The sequence below is a fragment of the Prunus mume genome, linkage group LG5 (genome assembly GCF_029339155.1).
Source record: "Prunus mume cultivar Tortuosa linkage group LG5, ASM2933915v1, whole genome shotgun sequence".
Classification (NCBI taxonomy): Eukaryota; Viridiplantae; Streptophyta; class Magnoliopsida; order Rosales; family Rosaceae; genus Prunus; species Prunus mume.
Window position 1 is genome coordinate 25154115 of NC_142702.1, and position 26483 is coordinate 25180597.

The 26483-nt window shown below is 37.6% G+C and overlaps 3 protein-coding genes, 2 non-coding genes and 3 pseudogenes across 6 annotated transcripts; 2 read left to right on the plus strand and 6 right to left on the minus strand.

The window, feature by feature from the left end:
* The first annotated feature begins 609 nt into the window (after nt 1-609).
* LOC103332571 (3-ketoacyl-CoA synthase 19 pseudogene) lies at nt 610-2366 on the plus strand (annotated as a pseudogene).
* A 691-nt stretch (nt 2367-3057) lies between these two features.
* LOC148917417 (U5 spliceosomal RNA) lies at nt 3058-3174 on the minus strand. The gene has a single exon (XR_016127603.1). It is a non-coding gene; the product is annotated as a U5 spliceosomal RNA (small nuclear RNA).
* Nucleotides 3175-4604: 1430 nt separating this feature from the next.
* On the minus strand, nt 4605-6272 carry LOC103332575 (3-ketoacyl-CoA synthase 19-like). Its single transcript, XM_008235318.2, has one exon. The coding sequence runs from the start codon at nt 6090-6092 to the stop codon at nt 4695-4697; it is 1398 nt and encodes a 465-aa protein (XP_008233540.2). The 5' UTR covers nt 6093-6272; the 3' UTR covers nt 4605-4694.
* A 2696-nt stretch (nt 6273-8968) lies between these two features.
* On the minus strand, nt 8969-9085 carry LOC148917418 (U5 spliceosomal RNA). The gene has a single exon (XR_016127604.1). It is a non-coding gene; the product is annotated as a U5 spliceosomal RNA (small nuclear RNA).
* A 2609-nt stretch (nt 9086-11694) lies between these two features.
* Nucleotides 11695-13456, minus strand: LOC103332574 (3-ketoacyl-CoA synthase 19 pseudogene; annotated as a pseudogene). Its single transcript, XR_016127198.1, has one exon. The product of XR_016127198.1 is annotated as a 3-ketoacyl-CoA synthase 19 pseudogene (transcript).
* Nucleotides 13457-15695: 2239 nt separating this feature from the next.
* LOC103332573 (3-ketoacyl-CoA synthase 19 pseudogene) lies at nt 15696-17567 on the minus strand (annotated as a pseudogene).
* A 1117-nt stretch (nt 17568-18684) lies between these two features.
* On the plus strand, nt 18685-23770 carry LOC103332576 (putative pectate lyase 4). Its single transcript, XM_089053179.1, is given in 9 exon segments — nt 18685-18906; nt 19397-19748; nt 19835-20045; nt 20138-20174; nt 20177-20205; nt 20532-20625; nt 20628-20761; nt 21559-21895; nt 21974-23770. Coding segments are annotated over 8 exon segments (1065 nt in total). The 5' UTR covers nt 18685-18779; the 3' UTR covers nt 21640-21895; nt 21974-23770.
* On the minus strand, nt 21649-23147 carry LOC103332577 (exocyst complex component EXO70H1). The gene is made up of 2 exons (XM_089052436.1): nt 21762-23147; nt 21649-21693 (listed from the first exon to the last, which is right to left on the minus strand). Exons 1-2 carry the CDS (start codon nt 23145-23147, stop codon nt 21649-21651), a joined length of 1431 nt encoding a protein of 476 aa, XP_088908562.1.
* Nucleotides 23771-26483: the final 2713 nt, after the last annotated feature.

The following is a 26483-nucleotide window of genomic DNA, read 5'->3' on the forward strand; positions in this document are numbered from 1 at the left end:
TAAGTCAAGCAAAATCTTAAAGCTTAGCTCTTTAGCACAATCTCGTCCTAGAAAACAAGCTAACTCAAGTCAAATTCAATTGTGAAAAAGTTGAATCACTGAAAGCAATGTCAAAAGTGTTGTTTTTTCATAAATTCAAGACAATGAAAAAGTGAAGATAAATAAATACGTACTGTATGCTTGTAAATGGATCAAATTTAGATCATATTCAAATTATCGGATTGAATTTATAAATTCATATTCAACACGTGTCAAATTCAAATTGGGTCGAATTATTAGATTGAGAATTTTAGTCCATCTCCCATTAATTGTATAGGATTGTAACTCCTATCTACCTAAATATATGTCACTCAATCTTATCAATAATTTTTGCAAAAAAAGATTTTCTTATAAATAATTGAGTTGGGTGGGTGGGGAAGCTGTGGGCATTTATACCGTGCGTTCGATCATGGCTAACCAAACCCTTTATTATAGCTTGACTTGTGCTTACTGCCTAACTATACTTCTTAATGAATAGCTACTTTTTATAGATATCTGGTATATATCACTCAAATAATAAGTACCAATTCCCAAGAATTCTTCTTAGGAATTGTATTTAAAGGAAAGAATAGGTTGTATGGAAAGTACAAATTATGAGAATTGTTCCAAGTTGCACGCAACTCATCATTTGACACTCCACAATTCTGACCCCCCTCCTTCTATCACAAAACCCTACACAGAGCTAACTAGGGGCCATGGAGCTCTTGATGGTGATGTGTTTGCTTGCTCTTTTCTATGGTCTCTCCTGCCTCCATAAGATAGTTCTGCGAAGGAGAGACCAGGCCTGCTATCTGCTGGCCTATGAGTGCTACATGCCCACAGATGACATGATGCTCTGCACTGATTCTTGTGTCAAAATCGTCACACGGAACAAAAATCTAGGGTTGGAGGAGTTCAGGTTTCTCTTGAAAACAATTGTCAATTCCGGCATCGGTGAGGAAACTTATTGCCCAAAAAACATCATTGAAGGCCGAGAAGATGATGCAACCCTAGTAGATGAGCTTTTGGAGATGGACGAAATCATCTTCGACACACTGGACAAGCTCTTTGCTAAGTTTAGTGCAATTTCTCCATCACAAATCGACATTCTTGTGGTCAATGTGTCCATGTTCAGCCCTGCACCCTCTCTAACATCCCGTATAGTAAACCGCTACAAGATGAGGGAGGACATCAAGACCTTCAACCTCTCAGGAATGGGCTGCAGTGCAAGCCTCATTGCCATTGATGTCGTGCAAAACCTATTCAAGTCGTACAAGAACGTGAACGCCATTGTTGTAAGCACAGAATCCATATCTCCTCATTGGTACTGCGGCAAAGAAAAATCCATGATGCTCACAAACTGTCTGTTTCGTTCGGGAGGGTGTTCGATGCTGTTCACAAACAACAGAGACCTAAAGCACCAAGCCAAGTTGAAACTAAATCATATGGTACGAATGCATACTGGCTCAAATGATGAAGCATATAACTGTTGTATACAGGTGGAAGATGAGAGTGGATATAAAGGTTTTCGCCTTACCAAATACCTTGTAAAAGCAGCAAGTCAGGGATTTACAATGAACCTCCAAGTTCTATTACCAAAAGTGCTTCCACTGAGAGAAATACTTAGGTACCTGGTGGTATCTAAGCTTAAAAGTGCCAAAAGCCAAAAGCTAAAAGCAGATGAGGGAGTTGGGTTGAATCTTAAGACCGCGATTGAGCACTTTTGCATTCACCCTGGTGGAAGAGCAGTCATAGATGGGATTGGTAAGAGCTTGGGGCTAAGTGATTATGATGTTGAGCCATCTAGAATGGCACTTCACAGGTTTGGGAACACATCAGCTGCTGGGTTTTGGTATGCTTTGGGATACATGGAGGCAAAGAAGAGGCTCAAGAAGGGCAACAGAATTCTGATGAGTGGATTTGGGGCAGGTTTTAAGTGCAACAATATTGTGTGGGAAGTGCTGAAGGACTTGGATGATGCAAATGTTTGGAAAGACTGCATAGACAGCTACCCTCCTGATACCCTAGTCAATCCATTCGTGGAGAAGTACCGTTGGATCGATGATGAAACTCTAAACTTTGTTAGGTTTGATTTTTCTCTAGCTCCTTAATTTTATATTATGTACGGGTACAAATACGGGTATATGGATACGATACCATTTGCCAATATGGCAAATCTAAACAAACTAAGATAATGGTAAGGCACCCTTGTGGTGATTAAAATAAATATATATATATATATATATATAGGAGCTTTGTATGTTATTGGTTAAGTGTTGATATTTTCCTTTGTTGGAAGTTGCTCGATAAAGGGTACCTACTATACAATAAAGGATCTGTTTCTGAAATTGGATTGTATATTTTTATTTTAATGATAAACAAGTATTTTAATAATAAACACGTAATTTTATTGTTAATTAGATCATATTTAGGACTTTTTTTTATCATTAAAATTTCATGACTTCATTGTTAGGGGCACCAACAGACCTGCAGCCCCTTCAAAAATAGGCGCATGCCACTTAAAGCGTCCCAAAGCAGTCAGTCTATTTCAGAGTCCCAAATTCATATCCCATTGAAGAACGCATATAGCTAAAAGATAAGTGCATTTATATCCTTATTCTTAAATAAAATCAGTCCTTGATTTTAAACCCAAGTGGATATAAATTGACAAAATTAAGTAGGAAGACTCATTCCCTGTAACATAATAGGATAATGTTCTCTGAGAAAATGAATTCTGAAAATGACTCAACACAACTTTTTTGGTTTCGTAAGCAAGGAGATTTTTGGAAAATATCTGTGTTCGTTTTCATAATGTATAATTAGTAAGGAAAATGCTAGGTAGGTGGCCTATAAATAAAGAAAATGCTAGGTAGTTGGCCTATAAATGTGGTCTATACCTAGAATGAAGTCAAAAATCACAGCTACAAACCAGCGGGGGCCTGGAAGCACATTAGGACCAACGGATTGGATTTAATTTATTATCAAACGACCCCACAGAGACGAAGTCATAAGAGAATAATTCAAACTACAATTATAGGGGGCACCCACAGAGGTGCGCCCCTCCAAAAATAGGCGTATGCCATTTAAAGCGACGCGCACACGGTATTCTTTAGTAAAAGGCGAAAGAATAGTTCGCTTTGTGCTCGACGCATGGCTCCGTAAGTTAATAAAAAATCAGCTGCTTTATTTTATAAGCAAGAAACTACTTGTTCTTGCTCCTTCTGCCGATGTGGGACAAATGTTCCTACACCTCAAAAACTTTTCATTAGTTCAACGGCCAACTTATAAAAACTTAGCTTAGCATGTGCAGAGGAGATTACCCTTCTCTGCCACACTTATTATTTCCTCTAGTCCCTGTGCAGAGGAGATTATCCTTCTCTGCTACACTTATTATTTCCTCTAGTCCCTCATATTCAACCGCAGCATGCCTCTGCTCATCTTAGTTATTCCCATCCAATCCCAGTGACCCAAAGCTCTGAGTTTGCTAGTTCCTTTGTGAATTTCATACCTTGCATAAAATAAATACAAATTTATAAATAAACTCAATCCTAGACATGTATTTATAAAAAAACCAAAACACTATTTAAACATAGAAACACACCCAAAATCAACTCCAAAGTCAACTTTTTGGGTGTGTTTATAAATGGGTTTTGAATGTGTGTAATGATTGGTTTTGGCTGTGTTTATAAAGTGTTTTGGGTGTTGAGTTTTTTTATAATTTCAACCTCCATTTTGGGTGTTTTAGTGAAACTCCCTAAAATAAACCCTGGATTAGTTTTGAACCAAAGTGTTTAGTGGACGAGAATTGTGTAGGAGACTCAGTCTGTGTATGATTGTCATCAAGTCCTGGTTGAGGCTTGGTGGATAAAATTAGTGTCCATTTCAAAATGTGAATTTGACAACCACAGATTGACAAAAAGTTCCAGTCTCTTCAGTTTAATGCTTAAAAAGTAAATTATTTTTCAAGGATACAGTGTATCTGGCTAAAGGCCTAATTTGACCACTACTGTCTATGAATTAGACTTAATTTTGCTTCCCTGGAAAACCAGTAGACAGGTGATTTATTTCTCTTACCGGCCAATTTATTTCTTCGATGGTCAATACAGCATTGGCTAACTTCTGACTGAGCCAACACACGGGGAGAGAAGACTTTTAATTCAGAATTTATTGTGTATCAGACATGGCAGTGATACAATCAAATATTGGTGAACAACACTGCAATGAAAATAAATTGCCCAAGAATCATTCTTTGTTTGAATCGTATCTTTCATGTAATTTGTTTCCTGGAGATATCAGCCAATTGCCATTTCCAAAACCAGATGCCAAGATAGTGGATGTGAACCTCAGAAGCCACTCTGAGAAAAGAGACATCATATTTATATGTGAAAATGATGCCTATATGCGTACTTTTCAGCCCCCCATCTCCCCCTCCTTTTTTTTCTTAAGAAGTTAACCATTGATTTGAAGAGTTAGTAAATATTTTCAGCATATGTCAGTGAAGTCATGCTTTGTACTTCTGTTGGAGTTTGAAAATTATATAGTAGAACAAGCTTTCTGTTTACTTAAACACAATGAACAATCTGAGAAACTTCAAACAATCATAAACTTAACTAAATCCATACTCAATGCAATGCGGAATACAATTAAGGAAAAAGATGGATACTTCAACAAAACAGCTAAAGTTGAGCAAATAATTGGGAAAAATCAAGCCTAAGAAAGCTTAGATATTCATCATTGAGCCAACCATACTTCTCCATGAATGGATTGACTAGGGTTTTAGGAGGGTAACTCTCTATGCAATCTTTCCAAACATTGGCATCATCAAAGTCCTTGAGCACTTCCCACACAATATTGCTGCACTTAAAACCTGCTCCAAATCCACTCATCAGAATTCTGTTGCCCTTCTTAAGCCTCTGCTTGGCCTCCATGTATCCCAAAGCATACCAAAACCCAGCTGCTGATGTGTTACCGAACCTGTAAAGTGCCATTCTAGATGGCTCAACATCATAATCACTTAGCCCCAAGCTCTTACCAATCCCATCTATGATTGCTCTTCCACCAGGGTGAATGCAAAAGTGCTCAATCCCAGTCTTAAGATTCAACCCAACTCCCTCATCTGCTTTTAGCTTTTGGCTTTTGGCACTTTTAAGCTTAGATACCGCTAGGTACCTAAGTATTTCTCTCAATGGAAGCACTTTTGGTGCTAGAACTTGGAGGTTCATTGTAAAAGCCAGAGCAGCTGCTTTTGTGAGGTGTTTGGTAAGGCGAAAACCTTGATATCCACTCTCATCTTCTGCCTGTATGCAGCAATCATACGCTTCATCACTTGAGCCAATGTGGGTTCGTACCAAATGCTTTAACTTCAACATGGCTTGTTGCTTTAGGTCTCTGTTGTTTGTGAACAGCATCGAACACCCTCCCGAGCGGAACAGACAGTTGGTGAGCATCATGGACTTTTCTTTGCCACAGTACCAGTTAGGAGCTATGGATTCTGTGCTTACAACAATTGCATTTACGTTTTTGTATGACTTGAACAAGTTTTGTACAACATCAATAGCAATGAGACTTGCACTGCATCCCATTCCTGAGAGGTTGAAAGTCTTGATGTCCTCCTTCATCTTGTAACGATTTATTATACGAGATGTTAGAGAGGGTGCAGGGGAGAACATTGACACATTGACAACCAGAATGTCGATTTGTGAAGGAGAAATTGAAGTAGGCCTGGCAAAAAGCTTGTCAAGTGTGTCAAATATTATACCATCCATCTCACAAAGCTCATCTGCTCGGGCTGGATTTCGGCCTTCAATGATGTTTCGTGGGCAAGATGTTTCTTCACCAATGCCAGAACTGACAATAGTTTTCAAGAGAAACCTGAGTTCTTCCAATCCCAGATTCTTGTTCTGCATGACTATTTTTGCGCTGGAATCACAGTTGAGCTTCATGTCCTCTTTGGCCTTGTAGCACTCATAAGCCAGCATATAGCAGCTCTGGTCTCTCCTTTGGAGAAGTAACTTGCAGAGGCAGAAGAAACCAAAGAAAAGAGTGAGAAGAGACATTGTCATGAAGATCTCCATGGCCCTACAGCTCTCTTTGTTTGTGGGTGTGAGGAGATGGAGAGGGAGAGAATTGTGAAGTGTTAAATGTGAGTTGCATGCAAAACTTCAACAACTATCTTGGTACTTACCCTACCCTGCACCCATCTCTTTCTTATAGATCGATGGTGATGAACTAATGCTGCTTGTGATCACTAATGGAAAGACCTCTACTTTTTACCTACAAATGTTGCAGGTATTTATTAAGATTAATTTTATGGGTAGGCAGTAGGCACAACCATGCGTTAAAACGACAAGCCATGACTGAACGAACATCATAAAAATGGTCAGAGTTTCAGTCAAGTTATTGACAGGGAGTTATGCTTCATATCTACACTTGCCAAGTTGCCATCGCTCCTCTTACAAAAATTAATATCAAACAGTTCTAAATTCTCTCTCTCTCTCTCTCTCTCTCTCTCTCTCTCTCTATATATATATATATATATATTGTCTTGTAAATTTCTGTAAAAACAACAGGACTTTTGAATATTTTTTGTTGTTGAAATGTTTGGTTTTTGTGGGATTTCATTATTGCCCTGCTCAAGAAAATGTAACTTTCCAAGGTGTGAATTATCTTTTATCATCTCAATATTTCTTCCAAGAGACATGAATTTGAATTTGAAGTTACAGCACGAAACTAGCAAGTGGGCTGTGTATGTACATTAAGTCTTTGTGTGCGTGTTTACTCTTCGGTTTGTGTTGTGCTTTATCTTTGTGTAGCTTGTGTGTTATAGTTGCGTAGTCCATCAACAACAAGGTCTTGGAGTGATTTTGCAAATAGAAATAACTCTCCAATAGAAGACAGCTGCAATGAAGTCTCTCATATTTATAATAGCACATTCAGTTGGATTTCTTGGGAGTGGGTGCATATTCTCAAGTGCATTCCCATAGAAAACACTATATTTCTCTAGATGGCAAAATGAAATAAGTCTATATGTGCTTTCCAGTTGCATCATGTTTGCAATTTCAGGTTCTAATTCAAGGTTGCAGAACACCAGAATATATTTGAAAACTCATGAGTTCCACTCTAAGATATAAAATCAATAGGCTATGATCAAAATGGCAGATTGGTCTTCCACTAGACTAATGCACCACACTGGTTATTCAGAATCCAAACTGCGCTCAAGGCACTTGCATTGCTTATTTCAACCCACCATCTTAATCAAACCCAGAATACAAATTTAAACAAATTCATGTGTAACTAGGTTTCAAATAAATTGAATTGCTTTATATTCTTTGAATGTTGAACTGTTGTCCCACTGGATATCGGAACAGCCATTCTATTACAACATAACTACAGATAAATCAGATGAGATGAAAAAAGTACTTGGGAAATCAGCTGCAAGTGTGGGTCTACAACTTCTTGAGGTTTATCAGCCTTGAAATTTAGTTGGGTATAATTTGCTACATCCTATTATAGCATAGAAAATATGCCTCCAGCGAACCATGTAGCCTGTGGAATTTTTTAGTTATATTCGTAAATAACTAAGTGTTATATGCTTGTTACCAACAATGGGATCGAAATTTGTTTGACTTGCTTCTATCTATTTTGACAAAAATAAGTTTTGCTACATCAGTTGAATTTGATCATTTGTAAGGGCATTAACTTATAGACCAGTGGTCTCATATTTTCGAACCTCCATGGCACCTTAGGAGTATATGATCACAAAATCCCCTCTCTCTTAATATCCCTTGTATCAAAAAAGAGATAAATATTATGACAAAAAAAAGAGTGAGAAAATTAAAACATAAAAAATTCATACGATCGGTAATTAAATCATAATAATCAAATTATTTTATTGCCCATATTAAATGTCAAATAATAAATAATAAATGAAAGGGCAGGTTTTAATACGCACCATCTAGAAAATGGACTTTCAAAAACAAAAAAATTGTAAGCCGCCTGGAAAAAAGGCCTCTCATAGCACATGCTAGTTTTTATTTTTATTTTTATTTATTTATTAATATAAGGGAACTACAAGGGGTGGGATCTCACACACATACACTATCAAGGTGATATGTGAATTCGAACCTAAGACTACTGGTCTGCAAGTTAATGTCATTTTTCCGTTGGGTTAAATCATGCTAGTGCACAAGGGCTAATTTAAAATTAATTAAGAAAATTTAATATAAAGAGAATACAAACTGCAGGAAACTTTGAGATTCCTTATTTTTTAGTGTACCACACAAGATCTCCGGTCACCTTTTTTCCGTTGTTTTTAGGGGTTTGCATGTTTTCTAAGTCCTTGTTGTTTAATCTTTGTGCATGATACTCCTCATTATATGATTTCATTCTATTAAGAGATTCCTATTATTTAAGGACTTCTGCAAATAATTTTATTTCAGGAATATCTTTTAGGGTTTATTATGAATTTTTTAAACAATTCAAATTGTCTATTTTTTAAGTCTTTATTGAGAGTATTTGAGGGATCCCTCAACTGAAGTTATATATAACATTGCGACTGAAGTTATAACTTATTTCTGATAAGATTTCAAATTTGTTCAAAGAGGTGTTCTTGATGATCAGAGTCTGATAATAATTCCAATTTCAAAGAATAACTAATTTGTTCAAAGAGCTGTTATTCATACACTAGCTCCCAAGAAAAATTAGGGGAAGTACATACATTAATGCCCTGCTCAAGAAAATGCAACTTTCCAAGGTGTGAATTATCTTTTATTAACTCATTATTTCATGAATTTGAATATGAAGTTACAGCTAGAAATTAGCAAGTGAACAGTAAATGCAATTCCAACTACGGGTAACAGAGCATGCTACTCACATAAAACATTTGGGTATAACAGTAAATGACAAAATCCAGAAACAGGAAAAACAAAATAATTTAAACTATAATTATAGGGGCACCCACAGAGGTGCGCCCCTCCAAAAATAGGCGTATGCCATTTAAAGCGACGCGCACACGGTATTCTTTAGTAAAAGGCGAAAGAATAGTTCGCTTTGTGCTCGACGCATGGCTCCGTAAGTTATCAAACAAACAGCTACTTTCTTTTATAACCCCGACTCTAGCCAGTTCTCGCTCCTTCAGCCGATGTGGGACAAAAGTGCCTACACCTCAACACTTCTCAAAACGGCCAACTTAGAAAAACTTAGCTTAGCATATGCATAGGAGATTGCCCTTCTCTATCACACTTAATACAAAAGTGCCTAGTTCTAAAGCAATTCCAACGCCCCCAAACTCTGATTTTGCTAGTTCCTTTGTCAATTTCATACCTCACATGAAATCATCCTTTGACTAGTTTTTGAGAATCGAGTATGAGATACTCAGTCTTTGTATAATTTGCATGATGTTATAGAAAAAATAACAAAAAAATAAATTCTAGAAATGATTTTACACATTCTATAAAATTTTATGCTTCCTGGTTGAGGCTTCATTTCAGAATATGAATTTGACAACCACAGATTGACAAATAGAGCAGTCCGTTCAGTTTAATGCTTAAAAAGTAAACTATTTTCATGGAATATGTATCTGGCTAAAGGTCTAATTTGACCACTATTGTCTATGAAATTGGCTCAACTTTTCTGCCTGCTATTATGCTAACTTTGATGGTAAGGACAGCATTGGCTAACTTTCGACTGAGCCAACAAATGGGGAGAAGACTATAGGTATAATTTATTGTGTATCAGACATGGCAGTGGTACAATCAAATATTGGTGAAGAAAGTTCTTCATCACCTCCTTCCTTAAATTTCTTCTTTGGTAATGTAATTTGTTTCCTAGAAATATCAGCCAATTGTCATTTCAAAATAAGAGAGTTCGTTTGGGAGTGATTTTGAACAGGCTAAATAATCGCTTCTCTCATTTTATAGAGAAGCACATCCAATGTGTTTCTTCACAAAATTACTTAAAATCACTTAAATTAATTATATGAAGAAGCACATATGAGGTGCTTCTTTTCAGAATAATTGAGCTATTCAGAATTACACCCAAACAAATCATATTGGATGTGAACTTCACAAGCCACTCACGAAAAGAGACATGTCAAAGATGGTAAATGTCATTTAACCTCAGAAGTCACCTTTTACTAGGCATTCTTTTGGCATATGTGAAAGGATAAACTTCCAGCGCCGCCTAATGCATACTTTTCAGCCTTACTTTGTACACTGTAGTAGTTCATATTTATTTGGCAAGTTGAAAAACACCAAGATCTAACTGTACGTACGAATATTTATATCATTGGATTGGATCCCGTCATAAAATTAAACATGCAGGTCAGAGAACAGCTTTACCATTTGATTTCAAGAGTTGGTAAATATTTTCAGCATATGTCAGTATAATAACTAGATGAATCTTCTTTGTATCTATGTTGGAGTTTGAAATATATATATATATAGTTGACGAAACAAAACACTATTCTTTGTTGAAGAATATAAGTCTCATGTGGGTATGTTGAATATACCCCTTTAAATAAAATACAAGATATAATGAATGGTTTCATTATTAATATTACCGAGGCCTTTTGTGATAAAACATCATACTTATCGGATTTTATAAGTGGTTAAGTTGAAGACAATATCGGTATTACTAGTAGAGGGCTGCTGGCCCATCTCTCTAAATTTAACATGGTATCAGAACGAGTTGAATAACTGGGCTTGAAATATTGGATATTTACCCTTACTCTTTACCCAATATGTGGTGGTCACATATTGGGCTTGAATGTTTATCTTTATCTCTTACCCAATATGTGGTGATCACGCGGAAAGGCTATAATGAGGGCTTAAAGTGAGAAGGTTATTTGAGGAGGTCAAATCTCACAATCAACAAATGTAAAGAAATCATGGGACTTAAATATTTTAAATGTTTTGACGGTCGGATCGGTCTCCTCAAATAACCTCATCACTTTAACTCCTCATTGTAGAAGCTCCCGTGATCACGTGTTGAGCTTGAATGTTTGACTCCGATGTGGACTTGGCCTCACATGTGGCCCACTATGTGGTGGTCCCACGTGAGGAGGCATGTTGAATACACCTCATAAATAAAATACAAGATATCATGTCCCTTACTAATATAACTGAGGCCTATTGTGATGAAACCTCACTCTTATTGAACTCTGTAAGTGATTAAGTTAAAGACAATATCGATGTTGCTAATAGTGGGCCGCTATGTAAAATTTAACACACTTTACTTGAGTAACTTCAAACAATCATAAACTTAACTAAGGCCCCGTTTCGGGTTGTGGTGCGTTCAAACTTGAAGCAAATCTTATCCCCACTTTACTCTTCTTCTTCCTCGTTGAGACCTGAAATCCTCAGCTCACCATCTATGTCATCTCTAGATCTCACTCTTTGATTAACGTTTTCGATTCTTCCAAAAAAATTAAAAAATAAAGGAAAACAATGATGGCAGTGGTCTAACAAAATTATGGCTGCATGCATATGTTGAAATTCTTAACTGCCGTTTCATATGTTGTAATGTTCATCAAATAATTTGATGAGATAAAAAATAATAATCAAATAAATTCATGAGATAAAATATTAATAAAAACATAAGTATATGTAGTGATATTGATTTTGTCTTTTCAGTAAATAAATAACACTTCTAACATCATGTATGAGAGTTTACCAACACTTTTAACACTCACAATACTTTTATAAATAGAGTTTACCAAATACTACGCACTTTTACAAATATAGTTTACCAAAAGCTTAACTGCTTTATTCGACAACTAATTATTTTCGTAGCACAACAGTTTTTTTTTTAAGCACAACAATACCAAACTAGCCCTAAATCCATAGGCAATACGGCATACAATTAAGGAAAAAGATGGATACTTAAACAAAAAAGCTAAAGTTAAGCAAATATTTGGGAAAAATCAAGCCTAAGAAAGCTTAGATATTCATCATTGAGCCAACCATACTTCTCCATGAATGGATTGACTAGGGTTTCAGGAGGGTAACTGTCTATGCAATCTTTCCAAACATTGGCATCCTCCAAGTCCTTGAGTACTTCCCACACAATATTGTTGCACTTAAAACCTGCTCCAAATCCACTCATCAGAATTCTGTTGCCCTTCTTAAGCCTCTGCTTGGCCTCCATGTATCCCAAAGCATACCAAAAGCCAGCTGCTGATGTGTTACCAAACCTGTAAAGTGCCATTCTAGATGGCTCTACATCATAATCACTTAGCCCCAAGCTCTTACCAATCCCATCTATGATTGCTCTTCCACCAGGGTGAATGCAAAAGTGCTCGATCCCAGTCTTAAGATTCAGTTTCACACCATCTCCCCCATCTGCTTCTAGGTTTTGGCTCTTAGTACTTAAATTATGAAGCAGAGATGCCAGCAAATACCTGAGAATTTCTCTTAGTGGAAGCATTTTAGGGACTAGAATTTGGAGGTTCATTGTAAAAGCCAGAGCAGCTGCTTTTGTGAGGTATTTGGCAAGGTGAAAACCTTGATATCCACTCTCATCTTCTGCCTGTATGCAGCAATCATACGCTTCATCAATTGAGCCAATGTGGGTTCGTACCAGATGCTTTAACTTCAACATGGCTCGGTGCTTTAGGTCTCTGTTGTTTGTGAACAGCATCGAACACCCTCCTGAGCGGAACAGACAATTGGTGAGCAGCATGGACTTTTCTTTGCCACTGTACCAGTTTGGAGCCAGGGATTCAGTGCTTACAACAATTGCATTTGCTTTTTTGTATGACTTGAACAAGTTTTGTACAACATCAATAGCAATGAGACTTGCACTGCATCCCATTCCTGAGAGGTTGAAGGTCTTGATGTCCTCCCTCATCTTGTAACGATTTGCTATACGAGATGTTAGAGAGGGTGCAGGGGAGAGCATGGACACATTGACAACCAGAATGTCGATATGTGAAGGAGAAATTGGAGTAGACCTAGCAAAAAGCTTGTCAAGTGTGTCAAATATTATACCATCCATCTCATGAAGCTCATCTTCTATGGTTGAATTTCGGCATTCAATGATGTTTCTTGGGCAAGAAGTTTCTTCACCAATGCCAGAATTGACAATAGTTTTCAAGAGAAACCTGAGTTCTTCCAATCCCAGATTCTTGTTCTGCATGACGATTTTTGCGCAGGAATCACTGTTGACCTTCATGTCCTCTTTGGCCTTGTAACACTCATAAGCCAGCATATAGCAGCTCTGGTCTCTTTTTTGGAGAACTAACTTGCAGAGGCAAAAGAAACCATAGTAAAGAGTGAGAAGACACATTGTCGTGAAGATCTCCATGGCCCAACAGCTCTCTTTTGTTTGTGTGTTTGTGAGAGATGAAGAGAGATAGAGGGGGGTTTAAAATATTGTGAAGTATCAAATGTGAGTTGCATGCAAAACTTCAACAACTATCTTAGTAGTTACTCTACACTGCACGGTCATCTCGTTCTATAAATAGATGGTGATGAACTATGCTGCCTGTGATCATTAATGAAAATCCCTCCTACTTTCTACCTACAAACATAGCTAGTATTTATTAAGGCACAACCAGAAATTGCCACCTGTCCTCTTAGCTATTGCAATAAAACAAGCATCCATGACTCAACGGTTCCTATCTACACTAGCCAAGTTGCCACGTCTCCTCTTGGATATACTTTAACACCAAAATTAATATCAAACAGTTTAAAATTTGTCTATATATTTTTTAAGTGTTTATTTTTTATTTTTTTGAGTTATGTGGGATTTTATTAGTTTTTTTTTTTTAAGGCTGGATCAAATGATTAATGATGATGATCAAGTGCATGCATATCTGACCATGTTTTGTTGGTTTTATACTTCATTACCATTAATTCCATATGTTATCTTTGGCTGGAAATCTTTAGAACTGGCTCTATATATGTTAGAAAAATGATAAGAGAAGAAGGTTTTGTTCCTATGTCCTCTTTAAAATACTGAGAAGGAGCTAAGAACTCTTTGATTAAGACTGCAAAATATGGAATATGGTACAGCCTAAGTATATGCAGACATCTTCTCGTTGGTTGTTAATTAGGCGCCGGCCTAATTGTTCGAACGCAAAGCAATCTATTTATCTGTTGCACATTTTCAGAAAGGACTCACTGCTGAAGGAACATATGTGCTAACTAATCATGAGGAAATGAGATTATTTAATACCGGATTATGATTAGTTCCACATGTACTTTTAAAATGCATCTTAATTTTTAGATGGTGTTAATCTGCTGCTTGTTAATCTCCTTTAACTCTAATACCAGGCTCCCAAGAAAACTGGCACATGGTTATACCATACAATGGAAAATATAAATGGCCCCAGAAATTAGCTGCAGATAATGTGATGAGCTCCTGATGTGCCTACATGATTTGTCCTTTCATGGACTATTTTCTTTGAAGGGACAAAAAAGGAAAGGTTGGATTTGTTCACACTCCACCCTTGAGGGTCTCCCCAAGATATATAAAATGTAAGTTTGAAGTCTTAATGTCATGACTCATGCGTCATAAATGAACAGACAATGGATCTGGTAGATAGCATTGTCATGTTCCCCTAAGGAAGACTGGGGATTAGGTGTTTGATTTGTAGTTATACTCATCAGCACAACTGAGACTGACAGTTAGGCCAGGCTAATTACATATGAAAACGGTTCTGAAGTTCTTAATCAAAAAGGAAACACGGTTAATCCCAGTATTTTAAATCGCTGTCGCGTAATGCACAATTAGGCCAGGCTAACAACATATGAAAATGGTTCTGGACTTTTATGTGTCCTTTAGGATGATTTAAAGCATGTATCAGCTGAAAACGTGTTCTAAATAATCATGATCAATGCACCTCCCCAAGTTGTTGAAGTTATTAATGAAATAGCAAAAGAAGAAAGATATAACAATGTGAAATGCGAGTAAGAGAAAGGATGATGTCGGTAGGAGAAAGCAAGACGATTAGTTTCCTTTTCATCATCCTGCTCATGGGGACCTAAAATTACATTTAAGATTGATCATATTTTTGGCCAAACCTTATAATGGGGGTAAAATTATCTCCCAAACATGATCTAGTTTCTCTATGGGTTGAAGATGAGATTTATTGAACTCTCGTCCCCACTGGATTAATATAGGCCACCATCAACACAACTGACAGTTCCCTACCCTTTGTTTTCACTTTCTTACTGCATGATCACAGTAAAAGTTTTCCAACTCAGAATTTTGGCAGCATGAAAATTACTTAGAATGATCACGGTAGGGTGTGATTGAAGATGATCTAAATTCTCCAACTCAGAATTTTGGCAGCATGAAAATTACTTATTCTCTGTTCAAATTGATGTAGTGGTAAAAAGTTCTTGACTAGCTTTTATTCACTGCTTCCCAATTTTCCTCCTCTGGTTATTTTGGCTGCATGGCTTAGCATGCCAGCCACTCACCATTGTTGACCTAGAAGGGGTAAATTTCAAACCAACCATCATCCAGTTGCACTGTCGAATTAAATGTGGAAGGACAATTTCATCACCCAGTTGGTACTCACTTTGCAGGCTTTTTATTATTTATTTTTTGTAATATGTGATTTAACTACTCACTTTAAATTGATAAAAGCACTTTTCTGGAAAGCCAGAATATGAGTTTGTGAAAAGGTACAGGCCTTTGAGAAAGTTTCACAGAACAGAACTTCTTGACCCTTCAGGAATACCAAGTAGTCTTATTGAGTTAAAATGCAGACTTGGTTGTTATCTTCAGAAAATACATCATGCTCCTTTCTGGATATAAATCTTTACCATATAACCGCTACATGGTTTTTTGATAGTTCTGAAATCAAATTGTGTTGAGAAATACATCAATCTCTGTGGCAATAATTACAAATGCAATATATTACTAAAGAAACTAATTGCTCACAAGGATAGTTCCTCACATAATGCAATTTGCAAAGTAATGGTGCTGCATAGAAAGAATATATATCCTCCAAAATGAGTGAACAGATAAAGCTTAGAAAAATATTCTTCATTTCGATCTAACCAATATCTGTACCTCTCTTGAAAGGATTGACCAATGTTATTTGCAGTCTTTTCAGTTCAGACATTGGCATCATCCAGGTCCAACGCCACCTACACGCACTGCATTCATAACCTCCTCAGATGTGACAAAGAGTAGGCGTTCATCATTGATCCAACTAAACCTCTCCATGAAAGGGTTGACCAAAGTTGTTGGAGGGTACCTTTCTATGCAGTCTTTCCACACATTGGCATCATGCAAATCCCTCAACACCACCCACACACAATTATTGCACTCATAACCTGCACCAAAGCTCACCATCAGAATCTTGTCTCGCTTCTTAAGCCGCTTCTTGGCCTCCATGTATCCCAAAACATACCAAAGGCCACCGGAGGATGTGTTGCCAAATCGGTGAAGTGCCATTCGAGCAGGCTCTAGATCATAGTCATTGAGGCCTAAACTATTGCCAACCCCATTAACAACTGCACCTTCTGTAGGCGGTATGCAGAAGTGCTCAAGTCCAGCCTTGAGATTCAAACCTGTCCCTCCTGCTCCAACACCGCGGTGATGCTCAGCAACTTTGTTTTGGCGGCGAGACATGATCGCATAGCGCAGCAATTCAGTCAGCGGCAGCACTTTGTGCACCAGCACTCTCAGGTTCATAGTAAGAGCTTTGGCAGCAACTTTGGCTATGCTTTTGCTGAGACTAAAACCCCTGAACCCATGTTTATCTTCTACTTGTATGGAGCAGCCATAGCCTTCATCACTCGAACCAAGATGGGTTCTTACAATGCATTCCAATTTCAAGAGGGCTCTGTGCTTGAGAGCCTTGTTGTTTGTGAAAAGCATAGAACACCCTCCTGACCGGTAAAGACAGTTAGCAAGAATCATAGGCTTCACTTTGCCGCGGTACCAATTTGGACCAAGGGACTCTGTGCTCACAACAACAGCATGTACATTCTTGTATGTCTTGAACAAGTTCTGCACAAGATCAATGGCCACAAGGCTCCCACTGCAGCCCATGCCAGAGAGGTTGAAGGCCTTGATATCCTTCTTCATCTTGTAATGGTTTATAATCCTAGCCGTTAGAGAAGGCGCAGGGGAGAAGAGTGACACATTGACAACAAGTATGTCGATTTTCGAAGGTGAAATTCCTGTTTTGTCAAACAGCTTGTCAAGTGTGACAGAGAATATATCATCCATCTCCCACAGTGCATCTTCCAAGCTAGGGCAATCTTCGCGGCCAGCAATGACATTTCTTGGACCGTAAGTTTCTTCCCCGAGGCCCGAATTGACAATAGTCTTGAGGAGAAACCTGTATTCTTCTAGGCCAAGGTTCTTGTTCCGCTGAATGATTTTGACACAGGACTCAGTGTCGAGTTTCCTGTCATCAGTGGCCTTGTAGCACTCATAGGCCAGCAAGTAGCATTGTTGGTTCCTCCATTGAAGAACCAACTTACAGAGGTAGACACAAGCACAGAACAGAGGCAATAAACACATTGCCATTAAAAGCTCCATGAAAATGGAGAGAAAAAGCTGAGAGATTTTTACTTGGTTCTACTTGTGTGTGGAAACTAGTGCCACTGCACAGTACTTTATACTATAAATTGTGGATTATAATTTGGAACTCTTTTTTATTATCTAAACAACATCAGATGTGACATGTGAAAGCTCACATTTGCAAATTTAAGTCGAATTAATGCTTGATGAAGTTAATACATATTATCTCTCCTAATATTTTGGACAAAATATTAATTATGTTGTACACCTTGTGTATAATTGTTGCTAAAAAAATGAAATTAAAAACATTAGTATAATTATTAATTAATTACGCTGTACATATGCATAAATTTTGTCGTGATGATCGAAAAGATCCAGCCTGTAAGGAGAGTTGGGTGTGAGTGAAGTAAAGGCCTGTGATGCAAGAAAGACACCATAAACCAATGGGCCAGCCTTTCCATTTATATCATCAGAGCCGTACATGCTCATTATGAGACTCTTGAACATGTGGGCCTCCAAGTCCTAGGGCTTTTTCATTTTGTGGGCATCTTTCTTTCTTTCCTTTATTTTTTTTCGATTGGAACCCTAACCCAGCCTAATTCAAGTTACTTTCTCGTAATAATACGTAAGTATCCTCACGGATATTAGTTTAATTTTAATTTTTGTCAATTTGTGTATCAGCCGGCTACATGCAAGAGTATTATGATGCTTTCATATTTATTTCATTGTTTGATATGAAAATTCACGATTCAATAAAATGGACACGAAACGACCAATATACTCATACACAAAATAATAGAAATTAAAGAGCTTATTAGGGTTGGCGACAGATGAAGAGCGCAAGGTTTTTGTTAACAAAACTAGTACTACATTACTTATATTTGAATATAAAATTCAGTAAATTAATCTTACATTCCTCCCTTATACAATAGTTAAAAAAAATTGCATTTTAAAGAGTTTCACTAATGACTTTTTTTAAATGGCAACGACATGTATAAAGAGTGATTTAAGTGAGAAATGTAGAATTGTACTTGAGGAGGCACTATTAAAAAAAATGCATATTTTTTTCTCCATTAAAAAAAAGGATGTAATTGGGAGTAAACATTAGACAACGGTAAAAAAAAATATATATTTAAAAAAAAAAAGGGTAAATCAGTTTGCTGTTGTGATCCGCACGTTCGTTTTTAGGTAATGTCGTAACCGCCAGATTTAACTAACGACTTCATACACAGGTGCCCAATAGAATTTGATTTCAGACACAGGAAGACACGGACATGGCTTCGCTACCGTACGCCGACGTGGATTTCAGCTTGAGAGCATTGTCCGGTAGGGCCGAGGGCTTCGGCCGGTTCGCCATCGGCGGCCTCCACGGGCCGCTCTATTTCGTCACCACTTTGGCAGGTTCGTCTGGTTTTACTTCTTGGCCATTTTTAAAATCATTTAGGTCAGTGATTGTGTAGCAGTCAAATTTCAATATGGATATCATATCCCATGCTTGATATTGTGTGGGGTTTTGTTTCTGAGCAAAATTTAATGTGGGGTTGGAAGAAACTGTCTCACATGGCTGGAGAAGGGACCAGATTGGCTGGAGCCTGGATCCCATAGCTGTTTTTTTAACTTCTCATTGATGATATTTCAGGCTTTCTACCCCAAAAAAAAAAAATTGGAAAAATGGAAATTTTGAACATTTTATAAACAGCTGCTAATGAAAAAGAAAAATTGGATTTGGATTTGTGGAGGTGATAATATCACTATTACATTTCTGAGAAATTTGGTTGTTTCTATGAAACTTTATTTTAGGTCTGTGAGTTTTGTTTATTGGCTGGATGGAAATTCGAAATCTTTCCATGTTGCATTTGGGATAAATAAAATGTTATGTTTTGGAATTCAGATGATGGTCCAGGCTCACTTCGTGAAGGATGTCGAAAACAAGAACCACTGTGGATTGTCTTTGAGGTTTCTGGCACCATTCACCTTTCGTCTTACTTGAGTGTGTCATCTTATAAGACAATTGATGGACGAGGCCAGAGAGTAAAGCTCACAGGAAAGGGCCTTAGACTGAAGGAATGTGAACACATAATTGTCTGCAACCTTGAGTTTCAAGGCGGTAGAGGACATGATGTTGATGGCATTCAGATAAAACCGAATTCTAGGCACATTTGGATAGACCGATGCAGCCTTCGTGATTATGATGATGGACTCATAGATATCACCAGACAAAGTACAGATATAACTATCTCTAGGTGGGTTTAATCTGATGTGCCTTATAGGATCTAAATGTGGATACTGAGATAATGTATCTTATGATTTCTTCTTTCCTTTGCACCAGATGTTACTTCGCACAACATGACAAGACAATGCTTATTGGAGCAGACCCCTCCCACGTTGGCGATAGATGCATTCGGGTGACAATTCATCATTGTTTTTTCGATGGGACAAGGCAAAGACAACCTCGCCTTAGATTTGGGAAAGTTCATCTTTACAACAATTACACTCGAAACTGGGGTATATATGCTGTTTGCGCCAGCGTAGAATCCCAGGTAACTGAGGCCTCTTTAATATCTTTTCATTTCAATATCTCCTTGATATGTTGAATTTATTCTACATATTCTAATTACATTTTTTATATCAGATATACTCCCAATGCAACATATACGAAGCAGGAAATAAGAAAAGACTTTCGAATATTATACAGAAAAGGTACATAACCATCTCTCGCTCATTTATCGTTAGTTTGGTATTAATCTGAAGAATGCAGGTTCATTACATCCACAATACTATTCAATTCTGAGACAGGGTACAGTGATGCCACAATCATATGCGTTAGTTTAGAATAATGTACAAGTCTTTGTAAAAGAACCTAGAATTAGTAATATGTCGCACATGCTTTTGTGAGTAAGATATTTATTTACACTAAAAATAATATAAGCTACATGTGTAAGTTCTTTTTAAGTAAAAATGGTTACAACTTGCATCCCATTGTCTGTGAAGACACTCTGTCTTAAATGCTTGCAATCTTCCAACAGGCAGCAGACAGAGAAGAGGCAAAATCTGGCTTCATAAGATCTGAGGGCGACCTATTCCTGAATGGAGCTCAACCATGCGCATTAACAGGGTTCAATCAGAATGCGTGTTCCATCCAAGCGAATTTTATTCACATTGGACTATGGAAGCCGCCTCAGATTCTCTTAAAACTATTCTCCAAATTCTTACAGGTTGGCAATCCATTCATAGGCCGGCAGAGCAGGCGCAGGCGGTAACTGTATAGCTTTTTATTATCACACATGTATAACAGGATTTTATAGATCCTGTTACAGAATATGCTTTACTTCTGTTTTAATTTTGTTTAAGCTGAGTGAATGAACTCCAAATTCGCTATCTTTTTATTGTAGCTTAAAGGAGTAATCCATCAATTATGATAAGTATTCCATAACACACATACGCGTGTATACATTTACTAATGCTTGTTATCATGCATGCATATATGGATCCTATAGATGACTGTATTTCCAGAGTATTCATGTTAGGCAAATATATATCTTGTGATTTTCTATGCGCGTGTGTGAACTTTAGGCTAAATATTATATTTCCAGAGTAATCATATTAGGCTAAATAAGTACATTAAAAAGATTTTAGGCTTAAAACCCATTTGAGTTTATTTAAAATGGCTTAACACCTTTATAATTTGCAATTGTTTGACTTTGTGTAGCATCACCTAATTAGTTTTGTTTAATATTTTCTGTTTGGAATATCAAGCATTCAAAAATAGACATCCTTTTATATGACCATCATTTGGTTTAAATAAAAAAGTTTGGTAAACTTCCAAAGTGATCTGTAGCGACCAAGCGGGCAATATGTGAATGAATGGATAGCAGTACAAAATAATGTCATTAATTTGTGTATAACCGACTATATGATTCCCTATATTCTAATCATAGAAATAACTTGAAGCTTGAGAAAGTCGGCAGTTCTTATTCTCACAGTATCATGCACCAGCCATCAAAATGGTACAGTTTGTATTGTCATAGCACTGCATCATTTTAGATGGGGAAGCATCTCTGAGAAGGCACCAATGAAGATGAAGTTGTAGAACTAACTGACGCGGAAGTCCCGTGGAACAAATCAGACAAGTAATTCTCCAAGTCATTTGGTGAAATTCTTACCAACAACTCCATATTTTTCTCCCCACTTAGCATCACCATGTATGTGTCGTAAAATTCTTGATAGGTTGGTACTAGTTTCTGTGAAATTGACACCTTCAAGTTATCCCTCAACTTCCTATCCTCTACAATCCAGGATGTCTGTTTCCTATATGCCTCTTCAAACGCTGTGTTGAACTTCCTAAAACACTCCTTTGCCATTTCAGGAGATATGTCTGCTGACCTCTCTGGTAATGATGATAACACCTTTGTCCAAGCTGTGGTTTCGTAGTTTGAAGCATACTGTTTAACCTTCTTCATGTGTTCAGATACCCAATCTTCACCGAGGAGGAGTTTCAGGTTGGGTGTGTTGTTCACCTTCTCAACAATGAAGTGAAGATTGTTGGCAAGGAAGAGATATGACAAAGACACATCTTTATAAATCTCAGCTTTGATGTCAAGCTTGCACAAAAGGACTAAAATGAGCCAAGCTAGGTGGACTGACACTTCTGGTGTTGAACAGTCATCTGACACTACGCTTTTGAATTCTTGAAATGATGAATTCCCTGGTGGTGGATGGTCAGCAAGGATATCAGAGAGAACTCCATAGTAATCTGCTAGTGAAGATACATAGTTCATCACTGATTGGGTCAGTGGGTGAATCCCGCCTCCGAAAACTAGAATCTTGGATGAGTCCTTTTGAATTGTTGATTCGAAGTCGGAAAGAATGGTCCGAACAGAATCTGAAAGTTTGAGCCATGATGAAAGAGCTTGCAGCTTTATAGCTTGGGTTGATTCAGAGTCGAATATAGATTCAATCTCCGGCCAAAGATCAGAGACTGCTTCATAGATTTCCAGTTGCCAGAAAATTCTTTCTGGGCCTTTCTTGTTCTTCACAATGAGTTCAGGAAATCTGAATAGGGTGGTGGCTCCTTCTTTGGTTATCTCATAGAAGCATGACTCTTTGATATTCTCAGATGCTGAAAACACATGATCGCAGAGATATTTTTCTCCACGAAATAGTGCTTTCACAGCAATCTTTACAGCATCCATCCAGTTTCTGAGTATGCTTTCTAGTCCTTCCGAATCCATTTTATGAACTTGTGGAGATTTGAACTGTTGGATTCCAAGGCGAAACAATCCTCCATCCACTATTGACTTCCGGATAATTTTGTATATCTTCACACACTCTATACCATAGCCAGAACTGATCATACAATCAGCTATTGACTTCAGGTCTGACATGGCAAATGCTGAGGCTCTCTCAACCTCTGTGATTGACTCACCAATAATTTCAATCTCGTCTTCTGATCCAGCCTCATCTGCATTATAAAATTTGGCTGATCCTGAGGATCGACTTGAAACCGATTCAGGGTCAAGGTGATCCCGGTTTGCAGACAATATCTGGTAAAACTCTTTTTCAAGCCTTTTCATCGCTGTTTGCATTAGATTTTGAGCAAGTACAAGCTTGCTGGATAAGTTTCCATCAGCTAAAACATGCATAGCACTACGCAAGTAGTTTACGGATTTGAGGAACTCTTTGGCTTCTTTTCTGCTATGCTGGAACAGAAAAGTGATTTTGGTGTATGAGGAAGAGTTTGGATCCCATTTGGTGATGATGGATTCAGCAATTGCGATGTTTTCTTCCATCATCAGTAGAGAGAAGGTGCGGGAAGGGGCTGAAGCAGTGCAAGAGCTTGAAAGTGAATATGAAGAAGAAGAGTTGGTTTTGGTAGATTGGAAGAAAAAGCGGCTTGGCGTTACTTTTCTTGGTGTGAGTGTAGTAGCACCACTCTTAGGGGTCACTGATAGCATCATTGAGCCTGGAAAGGGTGCTAAGATGGAGAAGAAGAAGAGCTTGTAAGCTCAAAGATGAGAGAGAGAGAGAGAGAGAGAGAGAGCTCACTGCCTGTTAGAGAGAGAGAGAGCTCACTGCCTGTTTTTCTTGGTTATGGTGGTTTGGCTTTGGAAGTGTTTTATAGAGGAGAGCCGTTGGTTCCCAATTGAGGGAGGTGGATGTGCTTGGAATTTTAGACTTGACTGGCTCTGGCAAACAGTCTACGTGTCCCACTGGATAAAGACCCAAATAAATCAATTTATATTTTATAGTAGCCATTTAAATTTTAGCCTGGTCAAGCAGTTTTTTGCATTGAATTTTCTTGGTTTCATATAATAAAGATCATATTCAATGAATGCGTCATGGTCAGGCTGCAGCCTTGCAACGCCACTTCATATTTCTGCAGCTGATCTCATTCTTAGTATTAATATAAATATCGTCATCAGTATAAACCGGCTTGACAAGAGAGATGACATCCTCCAAAATGCAGGGTAGACTCGACTAGGAAGCAACCTGGAAACAGAGGATTTGGGGTTAACTAATGAAACTGTTTCTCTCTCAAGGACTTCGAGCAACCTGGACTTGTAAACCATTTTTCTTTTTTGCCAGTTCCAGAGTCTTCCAAACTAGGACAAAAGTGACTGACTTGATAGACTTGGGATTGCTTTGCTTGCCCTCTTCTTCTTCAGAAGACAAATGGATGCTTCTAAATTGGCTCCTTCCTCAAAGTTATTATAGAAAGCCACACCCAAATTTCGTGCTCCCAGTCTTTGGAAAAAGCAAGACCGACCCCATGTAAATTTGGTAAAGAACCACTGGCTATGTACGTAAGCTGCTGCCTCCAAAAACGCATGCCAATTCATGTTTCCTTTGAACAATAATTGCATTGTTTTTATTCAAATAATGAAATCCTAATTAACTTGATGTCAAGTAAGCAATTGCGGATGCACAAACTCTTTGTTGTGCACCATGTTATAGAGAAAATGTTAAGAATGATAGTGTACGTGGATGTCACGTAATATACGTGAATCTCACAGTGAATCCCACATGCATTTACGACTGACAACCATAAATAAAGAATTTAAAAAGTGTCATTATATGGATCGAATTTGTTGACTGCATCTCTAATAAAGATAGATTCATCTCTTCACACATGAACCTTATTCAGATGAGTCCCGTCTCGAGAGGTCATCACTAAATATGATACAAGTGTACATATTATGGGTTTGGAATGTTCTTCATTATTGTGATAAGCTGTCAATTAGCTAGGTAGAGATAAGCTTATCATGACTAGTGAACAGAGAACTGGGACAATGTTGAAACTAATAAGAGCAACTCCAGCGCCCAACCCAAACTGCGTGAAAGGCTGCTGTATGAGCCCGAGATGGCTCCAGCAGGCCCGTGAGCGGTTTCATGGTGGGTCCCGGAGCCCGAGGAAGCCCAAGGGCAAGTCTTGCCGGTGAAGCCCGAGTTGGTGACGTCTGGCGGCATCACGCCGCGCGGTAACTCAAATTTTTACCGTTGGCGCGCGCCAACGTAAAAAATTTGACTTCCGTGGACGTCACCACCGACACCTCAGCGGGCGTTTGCCACGTGGCGCGACAGGGACTCTCGGATGGTTTTTCAAGAAATCCAACGGTCCTCGCTTTTTGGCTAAAAATTGCAAAAAATAAAAATATTCTGAATTTTTTTAAAAAAAATACCCAAAAATTCTGTATTTTTTCTCTATAAATACCTAAGCATTTTATTTACTTTCCACACTAAATCTTCATATAATTTCTTCTCCATCCAATATTTTTTACTCTCCACGTGGCACAATTTTAGAGGATGAAAATCTTATCTAAAATCTGAGATTATAATTTTTTAAAATATCTGAAAATCTTATCTGACATGGGACACGTGACACAATTTTAGAGGGTGAAAATCTTATCTGAAATATGAGATTATAATTTTTTAAAAATATCTGAAAATCTTATCTGACATTGGACACGTGGCACAATTTTAGAGGGTGAAAATTTTATCTGAAATCTGAGATTATAATTTTTTTAAATATCTGAAAATCGTATCTGACATGGGACACGTGGCACAATTTTAGAGGGTGAAAATCTTATCTGAAAATTTAATTACAAAAGATTATCAAAATTAATGGTTTAAAGTATAAAAAAATAGTAAATAAAATAGAATGAATAGTAATTGTCTTAGACTTGCCCTAGACTTTGCCCTCATGGGTGAACCACAAATGCAAAGGCGACACCATTCACGTGAATAGTAGCTTGCCCTTGCCTTAGACTTAACCCTTGTGGGTGGAGATGCTCTAAGTACGTAATGAAATGAGGGGTTTGGTGGTTTGCATCTAGAAACCTAATTTAAACACTTGCATTTTTCATACCTAGAAAAAGAGATGCATTTTCCTTAAACTAGACAATAGCAATTGGTGGGTCTTCTCCCAATAAAGCCAATCAAACCTAATAAATTCGAAATTGCAATGCACTTCTCATGGCTCTCTCTTTTCTCTCTTTCCCACTCTGACGGGTTTTGCCCGTTATATCGTTATTTGGTAGTTACTAGTTAGTCTCTTAAGATGCATGCACGAGTCCTCATGACCAAACGGCGAAAATGACGGGAGCCATGGATCTTAATAAGCAATAATAATGCTTACCAATGTTGGCAAATTGCACCACTAATCTCATCCACCCAATATTCTTTGAGGAGACTAGAGAGACCTCTACAAACTGACATTTATGCGTTTGTTTGAATAACGAATTATTAATTCACGTGTTATAATATGCGTGTTGTTGTATTATTCGTGTTGATTGTCTTCTCAGCCTCTCACCCTATACATAGATGAGCCAAATAAGAGAGAAAAACGCAGTTTTAAATGCACATCCATGTATTGCACAAAGTCCAACGACCAATTCAAATACTAATCAGAAATTTGTTTTAATTTGACAAAGGGTTATTATCCTTTGATTATTCCTAAGAATTTGATGAGAAATAATAAC